The sequence below is a fragment of the Ursus arctos genome, unplaced genomic scaffold, assembly GCF_023065955.2.
Source record: "Ursus arctos isolate Adak ecotype North America unplaced genomic scaffold, UrsArc2.0 scaffold_21, whole genome shotgun sequence".
In the NCBI taxonomy this organism is placed as follows: domain Eukaryota; kingdom Metazoa; phylum Chordata; class Mammalia; order Carnivora; family Ursidae; genus Ursus; species Ursus arctos.
Genome location: NW_026622886.1, coordinates 17,544,498 through 17,563,144, shown reverse-complemented (window position 1 = coordinate 17,563,144; position 18,647 = coordinate 17,544,498). Strand labels below are relative to the sequence as shown.

At 37.6% G+C, this 18,647-nt stretch overlaps 1 protein-coding gene across 2 annotated transcripts in view; it reads left to right on the top strand.

Moving 5' to 3' along the window:
- The window catches only part of CFAP54 (cilia and flagella associated protein 54), a 293,191-nt gene that overhangs the window by 96,055 nt on the left and 178,489 nt on the right, over window positions 1-18,647 (top strand). For both annotated transcript variants that reach the window (XM_057316516.1, XM_044384508.3), the window contains exons 23-26: window positions 539-675; window positions 4,391-4,538; window positions 6,857-7,012; window positions 11,232-11,354. In XM_057316516.1, coding sequence (XP_057172499.1) covers window positions 539-675; window positions 4,391-4,538; window positions 6,857-7,012; window positions 11,232-11,354 — 564 coding nt within the window. The remainder of the gene's footprint in view (window positions 1-538; window positions 676-4,390; window positions 4,539-6,856; window positions 7,013-11,231; window positions 11,355-18,647) is intronic.

Below are 18,647 nucleotides of genomic sequence, written 5' to 3'. Positions count from 1 at the left end.
TTGCCTAATGTTGAATGTGTTGAATTAAAAATATCATGGACTCTTGGAAGCATCTCTGTTTTATTTTTCACTCTTTTCAGCTGTGAACCCTTTGTTGCACAAAAGCTCTGAAAGTGTCAGTCTGAACCAGAAAAGAATGAAGTATATTTCATATTTTGGGTTTGGGAAATCTGATTGTTTCTCTTGGAACAGATTGTTCATTATAACAGTGTCTATAATAAATGGAGTGCACTGCCGAGATAGATGGAAATGAAATTAATTTGGCTCAGATGTGATCTTTGTTTTGCTTATGAGAATTTGAAACATCCTTACAGAGTTTCAAATTTCCATGCAATTTAGAAGTAAAAGAGATTTCAAAATGTGTCTGCCTCCCTTGCCAGTGGCCATCGATACCTTACTGTGGCCCTGTAGAACAAAACAACAAATGTGAACAGCTGTGTATGAAATTAGTGTGTGAGCGGGCCTTATCAGAATTCCTGTTTAAAAGATACATTTCACAAATAAAAATATCGCATAAGATAATGTACTTTTTTTGTAGGTTGCCTATCAGGTTGGTAACTATGAGTTGGCTAAGAAGGCTTTCTCTCCAGTTTGGGATTATTTTGTTGCTTCACCACATCACGATGAACAATCTGTTATTTGTTTAAGCAATATAATGACTATTACACAGAGAAGGTAATTAGAAATATTCTTTTAAAATATTAATTTGCTTATTGAAAATGTGGGTGTTGGGTGTGAAGCCTATAATTAATTTTCAATATCATATTAAGATAGTCAATGTAAAACTATTTCTAATAAGTGTTTTAATAAGCATCTACATTCCAAGTTCTTGAGTCCTGGTTAGAAACTTCTTTGCCAGAGTTAGAAAAGCACAGGAGGCCATATAGATGTGTTCTGAATGTAGAGTAATGAAGGCTATGGGGAAAAAAAAAACACAACAAATACTAACCAAGATATTGTCAGTTATACTAGAAAACACAAATATGCTTTGGGGACTTTTGTAACAACAACGGTCAGGTTGGGGTTAAAGTTATAGTCTCATAGGGGGACTATTAGGATAAGAAGGTTTTTCCTTTGCTTGAAGAGGCTCTCAGGGTTAGACCATCAGCAACTGCAAACAGGCTGGTAGGAGCCATATAAAACCAAAGGCCATCCTTTGCTTTATAGCCATTTTTCCTTAAAAAAAGAAAGTTTAAGAATAGCCTCAGAAATGAGCATTACTGTGATTTCAAGCTGTCTCAACAACAAGTTCAAAAACAACAATCTCCTTCACCTTCTTGTTATGTCTTTAATAAGAAGATAAAACCCTTCATTCCTCAGTCAAAGACATAACCTTAAATATACATGCTGGTTGAGGCAGGGCTTTGATAATGCTTATTCACATAAAGGTGTAATTCCATTCAATCAAACAAATGTAGACTTAGCATTTACCATGTACAGGGATGCTAGATGCTCTGTAGGGTGGATTTGAGAGGCATTTCAGAAGAGGAAGAGCAGAGCTTGGAAGATTTTATACGACACGGGGACAAGAGAGTAGAGGTAGTAAAGTGTCCTGGAATTGTCATTGTTACCTGACTGGCAGGCAGGCCTGTGATATGTTCTAGGAGAATGAGAAAGGTAGGACAAGTTTTTAGAAGAGATAATGAATTTGACAGGAAATATTTTGAGTTTAATTTTCCAGCAGGATGCCTTTGTGGATATGAGATGCCCAGTAGGTAGTTGAATAGTGCTGACACTTAGGAGAGAGGTCAAGGCTAGAGACAGATTGAGAAATTGTCCATGAGGTCATCATTGAAATTTTGACGAGTGCTGTCTCCCAAGGAGGTACTGTTTAGCAGAAAAGATTGGAATTGAACTCTGGGCATTGCTTACATTTAAGAGGCTGAAGCGGGAGATGGAAGCAAGGAAAGGCTGAAAATGTTTTGTGCTGGTCTGAGCCCATCAATAACCAATGTTGTATCTGAACTACCCCTTGTGATTCTTATTATGATTGCAAGATACCCTTCAGAAATAACCATCTGGAAATTTTGAAAAAAATAAAGATTTATTACTTATAGGATCTGAAAATTACACAGCACACTTGGGGCCCAACAGCAAGGTTGTAGGTAAAGAGAGAGAGAGCCAGCATGGGCCTGGGGTTCTGCTTTTATTGAGGTCAAGGGTGGGTGCCTAGGATTTCATGGGCTCTCTTTTTGAATTTGAAATGTAAGAGTGGGAATTTAAAGCAAGGGAAGAGAAAACAACAACAACAACAACAACAACAAATGGCCCCAATTGTCATTTATTGAAATCGACTAAGATTTCTAAAACAAAGGAGTCTCAGTGGGGGAGGTGGACTGGCTCTTTATCGAGTTGGGTGGCTGGCAATGTATTTATTAGAGAAAGCCATCTCTGAAGTGGATGCTTTGGCAATCAAAGCTTAAGTCAGACCCTTGCATTACAAGAAAGAAAGAGAGAGAAAGAGAGAGAGAAGGAAAGAAAGAGAAAGAGAGAAAGAAAGAAGAAAGAAAGGAAGGAGGGAGGGAAGGAAGGAAGGAAGGAAGGAAGGAAGGAAGGAAGGAAGGAAGGAAAGAAGAAAAGGAAGGAGAAAGAAAGCAAGTCCAACTTTCATAACTTACTCTACAAAAAGGAATAGTTCAGGAGACGAGTTTGGAAAAGTGCATTGCCAAGGGAAGTGAAAGTATCACCCAGGAGGGACTGGTCAGCAGTATTAAATGCGTGCAAGGTCAGGCAGGGGAGTTGCTCAATAAGAGATGCTACGGAGAGGTTGGGTAGGATAAAAACTAAGAGGAAGCCTTTAGAATTGGCAATTAAGAGGCCATTGATGAGTTCAAGAGAGCTATTTTTGTGGTGTGATGGGCCAGAAACATTTTGCAGTTGGGTAAGAAGCAAATGAAAGTGGAGAATTGGAATAAGTAAGATCACTCATGTGAAGTTTGGTGGTAGAGAAGAGGATGGCAGAACCCTGAGGGGGAAGGCAGGCTTAAGGAAAGCATATTTGAGGGTGGAGGGAAAGGAGACAGTGGAGAGGGAGAAACTGAGGATACAAGCACCTTCCCATAATAATGACACTATGGTGGTAGAGCCTGGAGGATACAGGAGCACACAGATTGGAGAGCAGGGGCTTTAGAACATTTGCTGTCAGGAGTGTGAACAAAGAGCCATCAGGGATAAATGAAAGTATTGCTGAAAAGGAATAATGACTAAACTGATATCACAGAATATGAATTTGTAGTAGAGCCCAGTTCTTCTGGGTGAGGGCCACATTTGACTCATCTTTATATCCCAGGGCCTAGAATAGTGTTTTCTACATAGTAGGTGCTCGGCAAATGCTAGTTTGAATGAAAAAAAAAAAAAAAAAGATCAAATGAAGAGAATAAATAAGTGAGTAAGTGATTGACTGTTGCAGCAGGGATAGAAAAAGCAGCCAGAGACATCTGTGCAAGGCCAGGCTGACTGATTACGGCTTAAAATAAAGGGTGTGGAATCTGAAGTGGTAGAGAGGTCACTATTGAAATGATTGACCAGCATGTGAGCTCTTTAGGGAAGGAAGTGGAGCCACAAGGAGGGAACAGCCTGGGCGCATTGCCTGCCTGATGATCAATCATCAAATGGATGAAGAGACAGTTCAGTATGAGTTGCAGGAGCGGGAGAACTAACATTCTCCTAGCAAATATAATTTCAGCGTTTAACACAGTGGTGAAACGGATCATCAAGTGTGAACTACTGATGTCCGATCCTTTTCTGTTTTTTAGAGATAGAGGGTGGACCTGAAGCTTAGAAGGGAGTTTGTCACCCAGGAAGGCTGAGAGCAAGGAAAGGAATATTGGAAACAAAGAAGGAAGGCTGCAGATTTCACAGTACTGCCAATGCTTGGCATTGTTGATTGCAATTTAGAAAAGATAATTAAAAATAATCCAAGAGTTATTAAGACTCTGCCTCTCTCCTTCCTTTCCTGCCTGCCTCTTTCTTTCTCCCTTTCTCTTTACCCGTGGTGGATTTTGCTGTAAGTGACCCTTATTTTCAGAAAATTTGTTAATTGAAATATTGGGCCTATTTTCCAAGCTTCTGAAAATCTATAGATTTCATTATGTTGATAGAAAAGAAATTTGTGTATTAGAACCAGAAAGTTTTACTTTACCAATAGTTATTTTTATGTATCTGTGATATAATATGTCAGCAGCTAAAATTTCTTAGTTGTTAACTTGCTGTTAAACATGGTCTTTAATTTTAATTTAAAGAGCTGTATAAGAGAAGTTGTTCCACAAATTTTTGCTGCTGTTTTGGAATCACTGTGTAGATACTAAGAACAAATCAATCCGAAAAGGCGTGTTTATATGCTAAATCATTTTATATTTGTACTTGTAACATCATTTACTTCCTTTTGCAGATTACATTCAGATATTTTGGCAGAGACTTCTTCAATCCTCTTATACCTTTTTCTTAGAAATATTTTTGTAACAAGTGACATTAAAAGCAAAGAAGAAAATCTTTTCTGTGATAGTATTAAAGGCAATGAGCTTTTCCCCTCTCAACAAGTAAGTGATTTTAAAATGATCAAAAATGTGCCGATTTCCCTTTATTTGTTTCTTGACGTCTCAAGTTCATGTTCTTTTGGGGTTGCATGTCCTGATCTTTTGTGAAAGGACTGAGAGGTCATTTTATGATTGTGCAGGTTTATTTGATATTCCATATCGGTTTCATAGGACCAAGTTCCTATGTATTTTTCTTCTTTTCAATTTATCTTTTGTGTCTCTACAAAAGTAGTATAAATTTCAAATATTTAAAAAGTTATAATGTATAAAGTGAAATGCATTGTAATCCTATTACTCCTAAAAATACTATGATTTTGTTTACTCTGTTTTATATCTCTGATTTTTAAAAATATGCACAGGCAAAGTATTATTGTTTTACAAAAATGACATCACAATCTACTTGCTATTCCATAATTTGCTTATTTAACATTTTTTGTAATTTATCTTGAACATATTTTCATGCAGGCACATATCAATTTACAATTTTTTTAAGTTCTTAGTTTATTAATCCTCTCATGGAAAATCTGCACAATCACCACAGACGAAGTCGCTGCAGAATCTTGACTCCTTCTGTTGTCCAGTCTCCAGCTCACTTGCTGCCAGCACCAGCACTGGTTTCGCAGTCCCCCTGACCTTCTTCCTTCTGTTCTTGTGTTCCTTTCCCTGTTTTCTCGAGGTCTTTTTCTGCTCACACAGGCCGTGTCTTGCAAGTCTACGTTTGGGTCCATTTTTCTCTGGCCAGTTGTCTTGCCACCACCCAAATGGGTTCTGAATCCAAATACAGAGATGACATCTGGTGTGGTCTTGTCCATTTTGGCTAGTTTTTCTCGAATTTCTGTCTTCGGTACTGCTGTCTTTCCAGGATGAAGAACAATGAGCATTTGTTTTCATACCAAATTGTTTTTGATTTTAATATTGCATTCCTGTATAGAGGCAGGAATGTAACTTATCTCCTACTGATGGATTCACAGGGTGGTTATAAACATTGCTGTCTGTACATCTGCAACCTTCTAACCTTAACATCTTGCTTTTAAAAACAATCCCTTGCTTTTGTTTTCATTCTAGATTGAGCATTGCTCTTCTTTCTCCCTCATCCTCTTTCCTTCCTTACTCACTTAAGAGACATAGAGACTTTTCCCATGTGTTTGTTTTTCACAGTTGCTTTTTCCTACCCATGCATTTATTTATTTAATCAACCAATAAATTGTTATGTGAGACTATGCCAGTGTCTGTGGATACAAAAATGAAAAAAAAAAAAAAAGAAATGACCCTTTTGTGCAGGGCAAGTTTACAGCCTTACAGAGCCCAAGCAGTCATAACTGTTATCCTCTTCCTACAATGTTGCACTCAGCCTGTAAATAAAGGCAGTCTTTAAGTACTTCAATGAATTCCAGAATGCTAGACTACCATTCTACTAAAAATTTACTGTATGGAAATTTCTGGTTGCCACTCATAAGTTTTCTTTGTATGTAATTTTTTATGTATATACAGAAAAATAGGGGCACCTGAGTGGCTCAGTAGGTTGAGGATCTGACTCTTGATTTTGGCTCAGGTCATGACCTCAGGTTCCTGGGATGGAGCCCCATGTGTTAGGCTTCACACTCAGTGGGGAGTCTGCTTCTCTCCTTCTCCCTCTGCCCCTCCCCCCACTTGCATGCTTGCTTTCTCTCTCTTTTAAATAAGTAAATAAATCTTTCAAAATAAAAGACAAGAAACATAGTGAAATCTTCCCTCAGGAAAGGGAAAGGAAAAGTTAGATAGGATCCCTATTTTTTTAAAGTAGCATTTAATCACAGAAGCCTAACTGCCTATTTTACTACCATTTTTATTTGAGTAACAGAAGTGTAATAGAAGATTAATTTGGTCTATTGAAAATTTATCATTTTTTTTCACAAATCCAGAAAGAAAATGAGACTTTGTTATTCAAGTGGGGGCAATATTACAGAGACATAATATTTTAATTATTATTTGTTATAAAATTTATGTTTTGAAAAAAATTGGGTTTTTTCTAACATTAAAATATAGCCAAGTTTTTATTTTACCAATTAAGAAAGGTCGATTCTTTCTACATTACTAGTGATATTTGTATTATTTCACAAAGTATTCTGAAGTTTAAGTCTAAGGTTGTCTTTTCCATACATAGCATTGTTGGGGAGTTAGAATTGTTCTTGAATTTAGATCTTGATTTAAAATAAACATTTTAACATACCAACGTGTTGTTAAGCCACAAGAATCACATTTTCTACCCTTTCTTCTCCTTAGAGACACATTGGTGAAGCACCTGATGTTCACTTTGAGTAACAGTATCTGTTTCATTACAGATTACTAGACTAATTGAATGTGAGAGAGTACTAGTGGCATTGGAACTTAGCAACTACCTAAATGATTCCAGTTACGCCCTTCAAGCTGTGACTCAGTGTTATGGCCTTCTTGCTCCTATTATCTACCACAATATTGTTTTGGTACCTGTCATACAGGTAAGCATATTTATGCCCCTAGATAAGGGTATTTTTACAAAGGCAATTCAACAATGCATTTTGGAAAAGAAAAAGCAATGTATCTTTTGTAATGTACAAATAGGTCAAAGACAGGTATTATGAAATTTCATGAGTTAACTGAAAAACATTTTAATAATGTAAATTATATCTGAGGACTAAAATGTATTTCTCTGAAAACATTCAGCCCCGTTGCTGTCCTTGTTTAAACATTAGCAATCTGCTTTTCTAGGTTTTTAAAGTCATTTCAATTTTTATGCTTGTGTAATGTTAGAAACAGCAATACTTATTAAAAAACATATTTTTAAAGCCATCATCATGTGGAAAAAAAGTTGGTGGATGACTCAAGAAAAAATATTTGGTTTCTTGGTGATGGAGGAGTTGGAATTTATGGAGAAAAAGTAGGTGAGACCTGGCTGAAGGGATTATATTAGTTGTCTCTTCTTCCTAACAAATCACAGTAAACTCAGCGGCTTAAAACAATACCCATTTACTATCTCATGGTTCCTGTGGGACAGGAGGCTGGATACCGGTTGGCTGGGTCTTCTGCTCAGGGTCTCATTAGGCTGAACTCAAGGTGTTGGCCAGAGCTGTGATCTTACTTGAGGCTCCAGGGCTTCTTCCAAGCTCACTGGTTGTTGAGAGAATTCATTTCCTTGTGCTTGTGTGATAGGGGGTCCTTAGCTCCTAAAGGCTCACCACCAATTCCCTGCCACACAGTCTTTTCCACAACATGGCAATCTGCTTCCTCAAGACCAGCAGGAGAGCCTTGTCTAATATGCATGAGGAGTGTTACATAACATAAGGTAGTCATGAGAGTGATGATCTCATCATATTCACAGGTCCTACCCACGCATAAGGAGAAGGGATACAGGGCTTGTACAGCAGGGGGAGGAATCTTGTGGACTGTTTTAGAATTCTGCCTACCACAGGGAAGTCATGAGAGAAGTGAGGTTTCACTGGTGATACTTTTAGAAAGTTTTCATTGTCATCATGGTTGCCCTCATCATCATCATCATCAACTCAGATTTTGAGAACCAAAAAGATGTGGCTGAACTCATTCCTAGCATAACAATTTTTAATTCACCATTGAGAAAACTAACCAGGGCTTAAGTAACTTAATAAATATTTGCCTTGGAGTCGCTATTGTGTTGACATGCCTCCTTCTCCCACATTCCCCAAATTTAGGAGTTCAGTTGCTTAGGAGATCTGCCTCCAGAATCCAAAATCTAGATTCATAGTTGGCAGCCTTCCATGTCATTTGTAGATGGATTGTAGAGCAGTATTCTCAAGTGTAGAAAATGCTTTCTCCAGAACCCAAAGGCATTTACCTGTCATTGTCCTTTCTTCTTAGAAGTGAGAGGAGCCAGATGTCAGACTTACTTTGAATGGGGTGTCTCAGCATGCCCCAGATAGTTCATTAATGTGGCAGCTTCCTGAATCTTCACAAGGTTTATTTCTATCCTCCAGAGGGCGTGTATCTTACCAAGGTCTTTAAAGTACTTGCCATTTCTTGTTCTTTAGTTTCGATTAACATGTTATTGATGTAATCGTCCAATGTTTTGTTTTGAGAAATGCCCAGAGAGTTCAGGTCCTTTCATAAAGTATGTCAGAGGCTGGTAGAATTTTCATGGCCCTGGGGCAAGGTGCTAAGTGTATACTTTTGTTTTCCCAGTATAAATGGGAACTTCTTCTGATAGTTCTTCCTAGTAGGATAGAAAAGAGAACATTAGCCATAGCAGTGCAGAGCTTTTAATGTCCTTTTGCAAGGATACCACATTGGGACCAGCAGATGCAACTGGTGCTCAATTGGTTAAGTTCAGGATAATCCACTGTCATCCTCTAGCATCCCGCTGACTTAGGGTGCCTTTAGCTACAGCTCAGAGAATGGGTTATAGCTATGAGGAAAAGCCTTGAGAAAGAAGTTTCCGATTATATTGTATTGTTTGGAATAGGAAAAGTGAGTGCAACACAGAGGAGATTCTAGAAATAGGCCTCAATATATTTGAGAATATAATATATGACAGAATTGGCATTCCAATTCAGTGGGAAAAGACTGGATATTTTTAGGAAATGATGGTGCAACTCCTGGATATTCATCTGAAAGGAAATAGAGTTTGACACCTATATTGTACATATATAAAGTCCATATGTACTAAAGACTTAAATGTAAAATAAAGCAAAAAGTTAGGGGAAAAAAATCACAGAAAATTACATGTGCAATCCAAGGTTGTGGGAATCTGTTTTAACTAAGAGAGAACTCTTAGAAATAGCAAGAAAGTTAAGAAATATTGACTATATTTATGTCAGCCTATGTGTGACAACAGGGACAGTAACAAAGATAGTATTAAATTTATGGATTTGGAACAAATGTCTAACAAGGATATTTATATATATTACTGACAAGGATAAATATATATGTAACAATAAGTCTTACAAATTGACAATAACTTAATAAAAAAATGGCCACAGGATATGAATAGGCAGTTTATAGGAGAGCAAATCCGAGTGGCCAAGAACCATGAAAAAATGCTCAAACTCTGAATATCCTTAGAAATGCACATTAAATGAACAACGTAATATTGCTGACAGAATTGAAAAGAACTGTAACTGCTCTTGCTGGTGATGATGTCAGGCATTCTCATTCATTGATGGGGAACATGTGGATGGGGAACATACAGGCTTTGGATTTTGATAAAGCAATCTTAATTTTAATTAAACTAAATCTAATGTTAATTAAAAATTAAAAACAAATATACTTGACACAGCAATCCCTCTATTAGTAATTTATCCCATAGAATAAAATCACCAGTTAGTAAGATGCCTAGTTCTACCCCTTGGTTCCCAAATTCATCTGTTCTACCTCTTGGGGACCACATAATTGTAATTAATTTGGAATGTTTACTTTGCCTTGGAAGATGGTGCTTCATCCTTACCAGGTATCATTTCAGAGCTGGTACTGAAGTTGCCACTTATATCGGCAACTGAGCATGTACAAGGGTGTTTCTTATGGCCTTCTTGGTGGTGGCAAAAAAAGCTGGAGACAAAGAGAAAGTTCAGTAGCAGGAGGATGGCCAGTATGTGTACCAAATTGTAAAACGTCAGCCGTTTTAAAAGTGTGTGCAACATGGAAATTCTGGAAATGGCTGAATAAATGATGGTTATTCCACACTAAATCATATTATGTAGCCATTGGAAATAATGAACTTGAACTATACCTGCAGACTTGGAGGGATTTTTCACAAGACATGGTTGAAGGAGAAATGCACAGTTCAAACAATTGTTTATGAATTCCATTTTGTGACATAACATTAACTCTCCCTCTATGTATGTTTATGTATTTATATGTATACATATGATTATGTGAGCCTGGAGAAAACTACAAAACTACTAGGTTGCTAACATGATTTGGGGATATGGTGTAGTGGGGTTGGGGTGCGTGGTGATGGGGAGGAATTAAAGAAGCATTACAAATACTCTTGAGTGTACAGTGACAATAGTAATAGTGTTAGAATAGTGGCCTGAAGCAATTAGTATGCCCACAAAAGACCAACATCCATATGTTAATTTGTCTTTTGATAATCTGGATGACTAATAGATTGATGCAATCTCAGCCCTACTTTTCTGACAGTAATGTTGCTCAGAACAGTGCAAAGTATTGAAAGGTAAACGTAATTATCTAGCTCTTGATCAAATTCAGGATCACATAATATGAGGTAAGGAGACTAGGAAGTAAACACCAATATTTATAGGATATGGGATATGAATGCTTGGTTTTAATTTGAAAGGAAGCTATTATTTCAAGTACCTGGTATCACTTTATATTTAATATGGTACATCCTTCTCCAAATGGTTTTTTAAGGTCCTCCTAAGCCTGGATGTGCCTTTAGTGTCTTGTATATGTAATATTCTGCCTATATTTTTTATGTCACTTGTTAAAATGTGCTATTTTGTAATCTTTGTATACTTATTTTATCCTCTACACTAGATTTCAAGTTACTTTAGATGAGGGACTCATCTGAAATTGAATATATTAATTTTATTTCAGAGTACATTCTTTTATATGGGATAAGCAATTTATTGACAATTATTGATGATAATAAAATTTGATGGTTTAAAACTTGCATGATTTGAATAGGACATTTCCTAATGAGTGAGGGTGATATTTTTCAACAGAAACTATTGTGCTTCTATTTTTTAGATCTTGATAAAGTGTGTAGTGGTTTTGCAAGGATTACCAAATATCATCCATTCAAAGAAACATATTGCAAGTTTTGAAAGTGTACAGCACATGATAGCTTGTTGTGTCTTCTACATAACAAAGGTATTTATCTCATTCCTTTCTGGTGTCATAAAATTTAGGAATAGCAATGATTTAGAAAGTTAAGCTACTTTTATTACATAGAATACTTTTAAAAATAGTACCCACAGAGCATTTTAGGTCAAGAGTTGCTTGAGGGGCGCCTGGGTGGCACAGCGGTTAGGCGTCTGCCTTTGGCTCAGGGCGTGATCCCGGCGTTGTGGGATCGAGCCCCACATCAGGCTCATCTGCTATGAGCCTGCTTCTTCCTCTCCCACTCCTCCTGCTTGTGTTCCCTCTCTCGCTGGCTGTCTCTATCTCTGTCGAATAAATAAATAAAATCTTAAAAAAAAAAAAAAAAGAGTTGCTTGAGTGGGTCAGTTGGTAAAACCTGGAGGGTGTATATTAGGCCAGAGGAAGGACTGGGAAAGAATGCATTTTATGGGACCTCATTCACCCTGGAAACAAGAGACAACCAAAGAGACCAAAGGCTGAGAGGTAAGCTTATTTATCCTCATTGCTTGGCTCAAAGACCAGCACTGTGTGTTTCTTCAAAGGCTTTAGTTGGCTGAATCTAGTGAATTTCCTCAAAGAAGGGCCATATCTGCCTACCTGTTCTGTATGGTCCTCACAGGACCTTTGTGATTTGGTTGGGGATCTGGAAGAATTCTGCCTGGGTGGGCTGATTTGACTTAACACTTTAATTGGGACTTGAGTTATCTTCAGTGAAGGTCTAAAAACAGAGAGGCCTTTACCTTCTATCTTAGCAAAAAAGTCATGAATTGCTGGCTATGTATGGCCTTACCTCAGGAGCAGAAAATCATATTCTTTCCATTGCTCACTGGTTTACCACTGCTGGAGACACATCTTTAACCTTGTCTGTGCAGATATGGAGGGAGGGTAGCCATTAGCAGGAAGAGAAAAATAATAACTTACTTAAGAGGACTCAGAACCCCAAGGGGCAGGCCAAACACCAAAATAATTATTTTTTACTCTCACTATGTTGGAAAAGACCAGAGGTGACTTGAAAAAACAAAAGAAGAAAGAAAACTTTCAAGGTGGTGTGATGCAATTAAATGATCAAAACAAAACAACAGATCTTATGTAACTGAACAAAAAATATTTGATTTTTTTTTAAAGATTTTATTTATTTGACACACAGAGAGAGAGAACACAAGCAGGGGGAGCGGCAGGGAGAGGGAGAAGCAGGCTCCCTTGCAGAGCAGGGAGCCTGACGTGGGGCTCGAAGCCAAGACCCTGGGATCATGACCTGAGCTGAAGGCAGTTGCTTAACCAACTGAACCACCCAGGTGCCCCCCCATAATACTTGATTTTTGATTAAAAAAATTAAACAGATGAAGATTGTGGTTAATGGCATTTCTTGAGTCAAGTCTGGAAGCTCAAGAAATACCTTACAGCATAGAATGGAATTACCTAGAGATAAATTCAGAAGGTAGATCCAAAGTCCTAACATGAAATAAAAGGAGTTCTGGAGGTAGGAAATTAAAAAATGGAGTATAGTCTCCCTAAATCCTAGGCTGGATTAATTTAAGAACTCATCTGTTGACACTTGGTGGTGAGATTCTTGGAGTCCAAGGATAAAGAAAAATCTCAAAGTTTTGAGACCAAAAAACAAGTTATTTGCAATGGAAAGATAATCCATTAGCTTCAAACTTTTTATTAGCAACAGTAGAAGCTAAAATACTGGAGCAACATCCATAGACTTCTGAGGGGAGAAGACTGAGGTCTAAAAACTAATAACTGGGAAAGATATCATCCCTTCGTCAGGGCAAAATAAACATTTTCAGGAGTGCAGGCATCTAAAAAGTATTCTGCCCATGTACTTAGCTGAGGAAAACACTTGAGGAAATACTCTATCAAATGACAGTTGGTTCAGGAGAGAAATCCCAAGGTAGGGAAAGACAAAAAGGAGAGGAATAATGGGAGCAATGAATCTTGCAATATATGTATTATTAAAATTAAATAGGTAATAATAATGTGATGTGGATTTTGTAATATAAATGCAAAGTAGGAATTCTTCAAATAGAAGAGTTATCTTTGAAAGAAAAAACTTATTAGGAACCTAGAACTAAAACTTTTATCTTGTTTGGGGTCTAAGGAGGGGAGACCAGGTAGAGACTCTTGGTGCATGATTGTGTGTTTAAAAAAAATACATATAGTATAAAAAGTACATATAATATAAAATTGTTATTTTATTTTAAGATGACTCAGGAATGTGTAGCCATGTGCAAAACTTTAAAGCACAGTAAGACTTCTAAACTGATAGGAAGAAAAAATGAAGAGAGGAATGACAGGGAGGAAAAATGGCTAATTCAGCAAAACTAAGAAGGAAGAAGAGATAATATTTAAGATAGAAGGAATACAATCAAGAATATTAATTACTTCACTAAGTATAAATGAACTCAGAAGACAGAGATGGCCAGATGAGCTAAAAAGTCAGATTCAAATGCAAGAAACACTTGCAAAACAATGTGAAAAACTCTGGTTGAAAATAAATGGATAGACAGAGTTACTGGGAAAATACAAACACAAGTAAAGGAGGAGTAGCCATTTTTATATCTGAAAAGGCAGACGTCAAGACCCCAAACATGAATCAGGACAAAGAGAGGCATTGTATAATTTTCTTCAAGTCTGTTTTGTCTTATGACCCTTCTCTGCTCCTGGAAGGCATCTGGTCACTTTATGTCTTAGGACAGTGTCATTGTCAAGTATTAAAGATCAAGTCTGAATTAAAACAAAACTCTAATTTTTTACAAGAGCAAATTAAAAAAGAAAGTCACAATTAGATTAAGTGAAAAATGCTACAGAGGCATTTGATAACACTTAGCAACCTTTCCGAAAAAAATTATATGTAAGTTAGGAATGGAGGGAGTCTATTGAACAATGATAAAGACATTTACCAAATTTTACAGCAAATACACTAAATGGTAATTTTCTGAGACTGATTCCTTAAAAATCAGGTACTGGAGATGCTGACTCTTAATAGTGTGATTCATTATTTGTAGATTCTGTCTTATGTAATAGAGAAGGATATGGAATAATTTTACAATATTAAAAAAGTATAATTGATCTGTAATTGTACACATCTCAAAAACTCATGAGAATCTAGAAAAAAATTACTAGATTTAAAAAAAAGAATTTATAAAGTGATTGTGTGTGAGATGCTTACAAACTGATTTTTAAAAATAGTAGCAGTAGCCATTTAGAAATGGAGAGAGGAAAAAATACCACTAGTAATATACAGTATTTTAAGACAAATACCATATGATTTCATTCATATGTATAATTTAAGAAACAAAACAGATGAACATAGGGAAAAGAAGGGAAAAAAATAGAGAGAGGCAAACCGTAAGAGACCATTAATTATAAAGAACAAACGGAAGGTTTGCTGGAAAGGAGGTGGGCAGGGGGATGGGTGAAATAGGTGATAGGCATTAAGGAGGGCACTTGAGATGAGCACCGAGGGTTGTATGTAAGTGATGAATCACTAAATTCTACACTTGAAACTAATATTACATTGTATATTAACTAACTGGAATTTAAATAAAAACTTGGAGAAAAAAAATAAAACATTTAATCTAACAAAGTACTAAAAGACCTGAATAAAAGAACTGAAATCTTACCGAACGGCACAAAATAAGATCTGAACTTATGGCAAGCCATTCCAAGTTCCTGAATAGGTAGACTCACTGTCGTAGAAATAGAAATCCTTCCAAAAATAGTATTTAAATGTAATACAGTTCTAATCAGAATCCCAATGGGGTTTCTCTGAAACAGATTAGAATAATTTAAAAGTTCTCAATAGATATAAAATTTATTATAAGGCCACTTCAATAAAAAATAGTGTTAACAAAATAATAGGCAAATAGTTCAGAGGAATAGAAGAGTCCAGGAATAGCCAGCCAGCCCCAGGTCTACGAAAGAACTGAATATATGACAAAAGTGGCATTTGGAGTTATTGGGAAAATCTATTAAAATACTTTATTTAATAAAAGGTGCTGGTATCACTATTCATCTGAAAATAAACAAAGCCAGAGCCCTACCTCGTACCATAAACAAAATAAGACAGATGGATATTTGTATGGCTTTGAAGTCAGAGGAGACCTTTCTCAATAGGGCATAAGATTCAAAAGGTACACAGAAAAAGATAAATGGATTACATGATAAGTAAAAAAAAATTTTTATGACAGGACACTATATTAACAGGCTTAAATGCTAATCTTAAAAAACATTTGACAGATAACAAGATTATTAACATTACCTCAGGGAGCAGTCAATGAGAAAATATGAAATAATCTTACAGTTAAGGAAAAGAAGAATCAGATTTATTTTTAATTATGAAGGATCTGTTGCAATCACCTTAAAAAGTGGAGTAGTGAACAGGTACCAGATGATGAATGGCCATCTCAGGAGGTCAGGGAGGAGCCATTCAAGGGTTTTAAACCTGGAAATGACATAATGAAATTTGCATTTTAGCAAAAAAATTATTCTGGGGCACAATAGCTAATACAGTGGGATAAGACCTGAGACAGGGAATCAGTTAGAAGGGGAGAGATGATAAACTAAACTATGGAAGTACCCCCCTTATCTTAGTTCTGCTCCCTGAGGTTTCAGTTACCTGCGGTCAACTGCATTCGGGAAGTAGATGGTCCTCCATCTAGTGAGTTGTCAGAAGGTCAGTAGTAGGGGCGCCTGGGTGGCGTCTGCCTTCGGCTCAGGGCGTGATCCCGGCGTTATGGCATCGAGCCCCGCATCGGGCTCCTCTGCTGGGAGCCTGCTTCTTCCTCTCCCACTCCTCCTGCTTGTGTTCCCTCTCTCGCTGGCTGTCTCTATCTCTGTCGAATAAAAAAAAAAAAAAAAAAAAGAAGGTCAGTAGTAGCCTAACGCTGCATCACAACACCTGTGTCATCCCCCTCACTTCGTCTCATCACGTAGGCATTTTATCATCTCACATCATCACAAGGAGAAGGGTGAGCACAGTACAAGATATTTTGAGAGATACCCTACCCTGTTCACATAGTTTTTATTACAGTATATTGTTATAATTGTTCTATTTTACTAGTGGTTACTGTTGTTAACCTCTTACTGCACCTAACTGATAAATTCAACTTTATCATGGGCACACATGTATAGAAAAAAACAATGTGTATCGGGATTGGTACTATCTGCAGTCTCAGGCATCCACTGGGGTCTTGGAACATATCCCACATGGATCGGGGGGCTACTGTAGTGTGGAAAAGTGGGACATAGAATTGAAAGATTCAGGAGTTATTCATGAGATAGAATTGAGAACCTGTAAACCTGCTAAGTATGTGAGGATAAAGGAGAGAGAGGGAGGAGTCAGCAGCAACCCAGCTATCTGGCCTCAGCAGCTGGGTGAGTACAATGCTATTTGTTGAACTCTGGATAAGGAGTAATTTTGGGTGAGAAAGGGAGAAAAGATAAAAAGTTTTGAATCTATTGAATTTGGGGGCTAATAGGATATCCAAAGAGGTATATATTATATAATTGGACCTCTAGGTTTTGAGTTCAAGAGAGGACAAATACATATAAAGACAAAGCCATCATTAATATATAGACTCATCAAAAACTAGGGATGTACTGTATGATGACTAGCATAACATAATAAAAAATTATTATTAAAAAATAAAAAAATATGGACTCAACTGAATAGTAGAAATAGATGATATCATCTGGGGACAGTGTGTAGAGTGAGAAGGGAAGAGAATTACTTAAGAATCTCAAGGGTGCACTTAATCCAGGAGGCCAGTTCTGCTTCCACTAGTCAAGAGGAAGAATTGGAGAGTTGATTAGTCGAAAGCTGTTTTGTCATGCCCAGCCTCAACCTTGAGGAGGATCCGCCTACTGCCATTAGTTCTGCCATTCTCACATGGCACAGCCACAGAGAAAGCAGGCATCCCACACAATCCCAGTACCCTTTTCCATCTGATGTTATGATTACACACAAATTGATTAGTGTTTTGCTGGGCTAAAAGTACATCTTCGAAGGTTACTTTTCTTTAGAGTACTTTCTCTGTTTGGCCTTTTCTCCCCAAACTCGTCCATCAGTAAGTATTTCCAGGAGAGGGGTGTCTTTTTCAAGAGAAGGCCAGGTTGCACTTTCTTTCCAGGGTACTGGACAACTATTCACTCTACATTTAAATAACTGATAGCAGCTACTGCAGTATTTCTTCCAGAACAAAGAAACTCTATTCCAAGGCAGCTTGTTGCTTGTGGCTTGCCAACAGCAACTTCTCCTGCTAAAAATCAACCAACCAATCAACTAAAAAACCAGTTCTGCTTATCCAGGTACTCCACATTTGATCGTTAATGGGGAGGAACCAGGAGAGGGAAAGGATGTGGATATAGGAGGGAGATCCCCGGGAAGGTAGGAGACAATGAGATCCTAGCACATGTGGGAGGGATTAGTCTGGACAGGACATTGACTTCTCTCCTCTAACAGGAGGGTTGGATGGTTGTAATCACAGGTGAGTGTGTAGGTAGGAGATAAGCTAGTTTCCCTACATTTCCTCTGTGAAAAGGAAGCAAGGTCATTTGCCGAGAAAGAGAGAGAGAGAGAGAGAGAGAGAAAGACAGAGGAGGTGGGGAGTAAGGGTGGGTTTCAGAGATTGAGAAGAGTGGGAGGTTTCATAACAGACCCTGTGGAAGATGGGAGAGACTCCTGACTTGGAACAAAAGACCAGCATTTGGGGCCTAGTGCATGTTTAAGTCCTCAAATCCACATGCCTCCTCTCTCAGCTTCATGTGATTTTTCTCCCATAGCACACAGCAGCTTGGGGCTGGCCCTGCAGGGCTTCACCTGCCATCCACAACTCCATTACCCACCCCCCTCCCCGGCCAACTTAAAGAATCATACTGAGGTCCAAGTAATGTTATTGTAGAAATGACCCCGAAAGTGTTCTGGACATTCCTAAAAAGTAAAGTGTATATTGATGTCAGGATTTTGATATTGGAGCTGGTTCTGTCCCAAACTGTTATGCTGAGAATTGCCCTTTCAGAAGCTTCTTCCAGCCTGACCAATAGCCCCAGAGCCCTGGCCTCACCTCGAGTTCCAGATTTTAGGTGTTCATTTTTTATAAACACATTTTTGTATGGATTTTCTGTTATGACATGGAAAGCCCAATTAGTCTAATGGCTCTGTTTCTTTTCTCTGTTCTGTTTAAAACATTGGTAGTCTTTTCAGATGGCTCGATCTTTCTTCTTTAAGCAGCAGTATTTTTTCTAAAAGTTGCCAGAATTCCAAATAAAGTGCCACTTCTGAGACACGTCATCTTA